General features: G+C 58.5%; 1 protein-coding gene across 1 annotated transcript in view; it reads left to right on the top strand.

Moving 5' to 3' along the window:
- Nucleotides 1-6,261, top strand: part of Ryr1 (ryanodine receptor 1) — a 109,492-nt gene that overhangs the window by 77,231 nt on the left and 26,000 nt on the right. Inside the window, exons 85-89 of the mRNA XM_055594688.1 lie at nt 797-885; nt 977-1,105; nt 1,181-1,285; nt 3,306-3,387; nt 4,434-4,621. Coding sequence (XP_055450663.1) covers nt 797-885; nt 977-1,105; nt 1,181-1,285; nt 3,306-3,387; nt 4,434-4,621 — 593 coding nt within the window. The remainder of the gene's footprint in view (nt 1-796; nt 886-976; nt 1,106-1,180; nt 1,286-3,305; nt 3,388-4,433; nt 4,622-6,261) is intronic.

Here is a 6,261-nt window from a genome sequence, read left to right as displayed (position 1 = left end):
CAGCAACTGGCTTCCGGTTATCACGTTCTGCCCTGTAGCCTTGAAACGGCGTTTCTCACCGAAAAAGAGGTGCCCCCCCCCACACACACACAAACACGCTCATGCGCACGTGTGCACACCTTCATCACTTAGACCGGCTGAAGCAGGGATAGGCCTGTCTCTTTAGCTACACACTGAGTTCAAGGCGGGGGGGGAGACAGGAGGCCCTAAAAAAAAAAAAAAAAAAAAAAATAGGGAGAACAAGGAGAAGCAAATGGAGGACTTTATTTGCCCAGTAAACATTTGTTTCGAAAATTTTTAATTAAAAAAAAAAAAACTATTAGAAGCTGGGGGTGTCAGCACAGGCTTTTAATCCCAGCACTCAGGAGGCAGAGGCAGACAGAGCTCTGAGTTTGAGGCTGGCCTCGTCTACAGAGGATACCAGAAGATCACCCGGGACTGGAGTTAGAGATGGTTGTGAGCCACTGTTTGGGTGCTAGGGATTGCACCCGGGGCTTGTGGAGGAACAGCCATTGCTCTTAACCACTGAGCCACCTGTCCAGGCCCATAAATTAACCTTTCAAAGTTTACGAGAAGGGAAAGGCTGGGCCCCTCCTGCATTTGCTTGCTGCGTGGAGGCTTTCCACCCCGTCCTTTGATGAATGTAGAAACGACGCTCCATCCCTGTGCGGCACGAGGGCTTCAAACGCCCGAGGGTAGTTTCAGGACTTCATACTCGACCGTCTCCCAGCGGGGGGCCAGACAGCAGTGTCTCCCAGCCCCAGGCGCTCACTGAGGAACCTGTCCATTCCCCTAGACTTCCAGAACTACCTGCGGACGCAGACTGGGAACACGACCACCATCAACATCATCATCTGCACAGTGGACTACCTCCTGCGGCTGCAGGTGAGGCCCGAGGCCAGCCTCCGGGGCCCGAGGCAGGGGCCGAGCGCCCACCGCGCGGCCCCGCGCCCCTCATGCCTCCCGGGCCCCGCAGGAATCCATCAGCGACTTCTACTGGTACTATTCGGGCAAAGACGTCATCGAGGAGCAGGGAAAGCGCAACTTCTCCAAGGCCATGTCCGTCGCCAAGCAGGTGTTCAACAGCCTCACCGAGTACATCCAGGTAGGGCCTCCTCCGGGCACGGCAGGGCCCCCCCCCCACCCCCGCTGGGGCCTTCACGCCGCCCTCTGTGCCTAGGGACCCTGCACCGGAAACCAGCAGAGCCTGGCGCACAGCCGCCTCTGGGACGCCGTGGTGGGCTTCCTGCACGTGTTCGCCCACATGATGATGAAGCTGGCGCAGGTCTGGGCCCCGCCCTTACCGCCCCGGTGCCTCTAGCCATCCCCTAGAACCCATCCCACTGGCCAGTCCCCCGGAGCTCCGCGCAGGCCCCGGACGGGACCCCACGTTCTCCCAGCTCTGGGGGATGGGGCGGGACCAGGCCTCTAGACTAGGGCCCGAGGCTGAGGAGTGTCCTTCTTTACCCCTGCCCGCGGCAGATGACCCCTGTGCCGGGTACCCACGATGTAAGGCCCCCGCTCCCTGCATGCTTGCTCTCTCCTTCCCACCCGCCGCCTTGCTCCTCGGCTGCCTCGTGGATGCCTCGAGCACGCTCCATCCGTCTGTGCGTCTGCTTGATAGGCATAGTCAAGGCTTCCGTGAACAGTTAGGCGAGTGTGTTCACTGCACAGCCCTAGACACAGCCCAGACGCCGCGAGTACGCTGGTGTAGTACCGTAACTGTCCAGCAGGCGGCAGGCAAGTATTCTGTATCATCTCTCCACCGAGCAGGGCCTGGAGGAAGGAGACCTGCTCCTAATTTACCCAGGGTACCACAGCCACCCTCTTTGATGCCGGCTGACTTTCAAAAGAGTTGGACTGAGAATTCGGTTTCTCAGTACCCTTGGGCGTGTGATGTTGGTGTAATCTTAGAACACTGGTGGAAATAAACGTGCAAGTACTATTGTACTAATTCACCAGCCACATTACAAGGGACTGGGAGCATGGGCTCAGTGGTGGAGCCCCTGCCTAGAATCCCCCAGTGAGGGGCTGGGGGGTGGCTCAGTGGTAGAGCCCCTGCCTAGAATCCCTCAGTGAGGGGCTGGGGTGTGGCTCAGTGGATGACCCCCTGCCTAGAATCCCCCAGTGAGGGGCTGGGGTGTGGCTCAGTGGTAGAGCCCCTGCCTAGACTCCCCCAGTGAGGGGCTGGGGTATAGCTCAGGGGTAGAGCCCCTGCCTAGAACCCCCCAGTGAGGGGCTGGGGGTGTGGCTCCTCGGTAGCGCCCCTGCCTAGAATCCATTAGTTATAGGCTGGAAAACAATGGCAGCCAGGCTCCTCTTCACCCTGCTCACAGCTGCAGACAGTACGACACACATCTTTTCTAAAAGTTTTAAAGACCTGAGTTTCTCTGAGTGCTCTCTTGGGTCATGAGCTATTGAACCAGTGATCTCAGCCAGAGAGGAGAAATCGCTGGCTGGCCAGCCCCACTGGTGTGCTCACTCCTCGGCTAGGATGTGGAGTCTGCTCCATGAGCCCTGACGGATTGTGGCTCACCGCCTCACCTGTGGCCTCTGAGAGGAGACAGGCTCAGGGGAAGGCCCAAAGCCCAGGCTCCGTTAACCTGGTGATACTGTAGTACGTTGGGACCTCGGAGTCAGGGTAGTAAATGTGGCAGCTGTGGGGTGTGTTAGGTTAGACCAAGAACCCAGCGTGGTGGCCAAGCAGCCTTGGCGCTCATGTGTGAGCCCAGTAAAACCGTGCTCGTGGGTCACAAATGGCACGTCTGTGTGGGGGACGAGGATGGAGGTTTCTCTGCGCTCTCCACTGCTCACTGTGGCCGGGGGTGTACTGGCTTCTTAGTTCCCCAAAAAGACGTACAAGGAAGTGCATGGCCGCCCACCCTACCAGCCCTTCCTCTTAACCCTCCTCATGGCTCCACACGTCCTTCGAAATCGGGTCTGACATGGCTAAGCGTCCCCTAGACCAGGCACCTAAGATTTGAGTCTCTGTCCACAGTGTCTGTCTGTCTGTCTGTCAGTCTGTCTCACTCTGGCCCGACTGTCTGCTTGCCAAGGCCCCCGGCTTCCTTCCCTGCCGGCCTCGTGCCCCTCACACACTTCCCCCTGGGTGCCGAGCCCACCCCCACAATCTTGTCTCTCTGCCCCTCCTCTGCTTCCGAGGAACATGCTTGGACTCGGGTCCCCTCAGAGGTAAGAGGGAGAGAGAAGGGACCGTAGCCTGCTGGACAGCTGAGGGGCCCGGGTCTGAGGCAGCAGGATGGCGCTCTGCAGAGCCCACCCTCACAGGGCCACTCTGCCTGCAGGACTCCAGCCAGATCGAGCTGCTGAAGGAGCTGCTGGACCTCCAGAAGGACATGGTGGTGATGCTCCTGTCCCTCCTGGAAGGTAGAGGCCCGGAGGCGGGGTGGGGAGCGGGGCAGAGGCTCACACACCCCAAGAAGGGCGTCTGAGACCAGAGAGACCCAGCTGGCATTGTGCCAGGGGCCAATGGCGATGGACAGGTTGCTGAGCCAGGCCAACAAATGTGTCCCGAGCACCGTGTACAAGCCAGGCCCTGACTATGTGGGCGCTAATTTGTTGATTCCACAGAGACATTTTAAGAAGATGAGTTGCCTGGACACCTTGTCTGCAAACTTAATATTTAGTTATTACCTAGGCCAACACGACGCACGGATAGCTATTAAATGGATCAGTTTGGCCGCATAGCACATGTCCACCAAATTTAGTAACCTGAAATAGTGCCTTTTATTTGATAAAAAAATAGTAACAATTTAAGCGTGGGTTACATGGCGAGTCCAAGTCAGCTTGCCCTAAGAGCAGAAGCCTGTCTCCAAGAAACAAACACAAGGGCTGGAACAATGCTCGGCTCTAAAGAGCACCAGCTGCTCTTCCAGGGGACCGGGGCTCAGCTCTCAGCACCCACGTGGGAGCTCACAACTCTCTGTAACTCCATTCAAAGGGATCCATTACTAGTATAGAGTTTTTAGGTGTGCAGGCTCTTAGCTCCCAAGGCTCTGGGTGCAAATCCTACCTTGTTATTTACCAGCTCTCCAGCCCTAAGTTTCTTCTCCAAGTCTCTCTCTCTCTCTCAAAGCATGCAGTGGTGTTTCCCTTACAAGGCTCTCATGAGATCTTACCGGGGGCACACTTGACACAGCCCTGGCATGTGCTAACCTGCGTCACCATTGCCCTCCCTTGCTAATCTTGCCAGCCAGTGAGGGGGGTGGGTGGACGGCGTATCAAAACCAGGGTGGCCACGGCGCTACCACAGATCACAAGACGATCCTTTTCCTGGAGACACGGGAAGGGCCGGGCAGTGCCCACCTGCTTGGTGGGTCCTAGGGAGCCATGGGTGGCCTCTGAGCTGCAGCAAAGCTGGAGGGTCCGGAGCGGAGGCTCCACCGGGCTGCGCTGACCCCGGGCTCCCGCAGGGAACGTGGTGAACGGCATGATCGCCAGGCAGATGGTGGACATGCTCGTGGAATCCTCGTCCAACGTGGAGATGATCCTCAAGTTCTTCGACATGTTTCTGAAACTCAAGGACATCGTAGGCTCCGAGGCCTTCCAGGACTACGTCACAGACCCCCGAGGCCTCATCTCCAAGAAGGACTTCCAGAAGGTGGGTGATGGCTCTCGGGGGAGCCGGCCGTCTCCAGGGAGAGGCTTCTCCGGGCCCCGCTCCTTCGCTGGTGACCTGAGGATGAGTTACAGTACCTGCGGTGCTTGTGCTGTGGTTTCAGGGCTTGCGAGTCAGGCAGGAGGAGCGTGGTTTGACACAACAGGGAGATCCCGCCTCAGTTAGTCATGGAGGTGCGTGAGGCCTAAAGGAGCCGTTACTAAGCTGGGGGCCGTGGCTCACGCCCGTGTCCCAGCACTAGAGAGGCAGAGAGACAGGTGGATCTCTGTGAGTTCGCGGCCAGCCCAGTGAAGAGCATGATAGAAAGACAGCTCACCTCACAGTGGCCAGGAGCAGAGAGAGAAAGAAGGCCAGAGTGCCAAATATCCTCCTCAAGGTCGTGTCCCCAGAGACCGACCCCTCCCACCAGGCCCCCCATAATAATGCTTTCCACCACTCCCCGGCTCAGCCCCAGGCTCAGGGATCCCGGCAGCAAACATTCACAGGTTCCTCCGCTCTGGGCCCTGTGGCCGCAGCTTGGACGGACACGGACGCGACCCTGCGTTCACTGCTTTCATGCTGTCACGGGGTGACAGCCTCAGTCCGTCAGTCACTGAAGAGTATCTTTCCGTAAAGGACCAACTTAGGACGCGTGTTTGCACGGGTCTCGCTGGTACTGATGGGGTCACTGCCGTCTGGACTAGGGGGCTGTGAGGAGCGGTGGGGGTGGGGAGATGACCACAGAGGCCTGGAGGAGGAGGAGGGGGAACAGGGAGTCAGCGACACAGTGAGCAATTGCTCTGTGAAAGCTTGTCTCAAGAAGACAAGAAGGAAACACTGGGAAAGGGGCCCAGACGGATGCCTCGCGGTCCAAGTTCGGGCTGCTCTCGCAGAGGACCTGAGGTCCATTGCCAGGGTCCACACCGAGGGCTCGTGGCTGCCTGTAAGTCCAGCTCCAGGGCATCTGACTTGCTCTCTGGCCTCTGCAGGTGTGCTTGTGTGCTCGAGAGTGTCTATGTGTGGGAGGAGTTGCTCTAGGAGGAGAGGGCTGGCTCCTCCTTGCCCTCCTTTCCCATCCCAGCTCTGCCGTCTGTCCCACAGTACCCAGACCGTCAGGTGTAGTCCCAGAGCCTGCTGGGGTTTGCTCATAGGGAACAGGGGTAGACAGCGTGTTCGGACATGCATCCTGGGCTCATAGCGAAAAAAGAAAAGTCATATATGTCACTGGGCACAGGGGAGGGGAGCAGGTATGGGGCACGGGAACCCGGGACCTGTGTGCTCTACCACCATGACACAGCCCCAGCCCAGCCCACATCAGGGTTCTCCCAAACCCTACCAGGCAGTGTCTGCTCTAGAAGCCTGTCTTTGGCTGCTGAGACTTTTACCTCCCAGCCTAACCATACAGTAGCTCAGTGGTAGAGACCTGCCTAGAATCCGCCAGTGAGGGGCTGGGGTGTGACTCAGTGGTGGAGCCCCTGCCTAGAATCCCCCAGTGAGGGGCTGGGGTGTGACTCAGTGGTGGAGCCCCTGCCTAGAATCCCCAGTGAGGGGCTGGGGTGTGGCTCAGTGGTGGAGCCCCTGCCTAGAATCCCCAGTGAGGGGCTGGGCTGTGCTCAGTGGTGGAGCCCCTGCCTAGAATCCCC

Source organism: Psammomys obesus, unplaced genomic scaffold (genome assembly GCF_907164565.1).
Source record: "Psammomys obesus unplaced genomic scaffold, mPsaObe1.curated_primary_1811, whole genome shotgun sequence".
In the NCBI taxonomy this organism is placed as follows: Eukaryota; Metazoa; Chordata; class Mammalia; order Rodentia; family Muridae; genus Psammomys; species Psammomys obesus.
The sequence above is the reverse complement of the archived record's forward strand: the minus strand, read 5'-3'. Positions and strand labels throughout refer to the sequence as shown.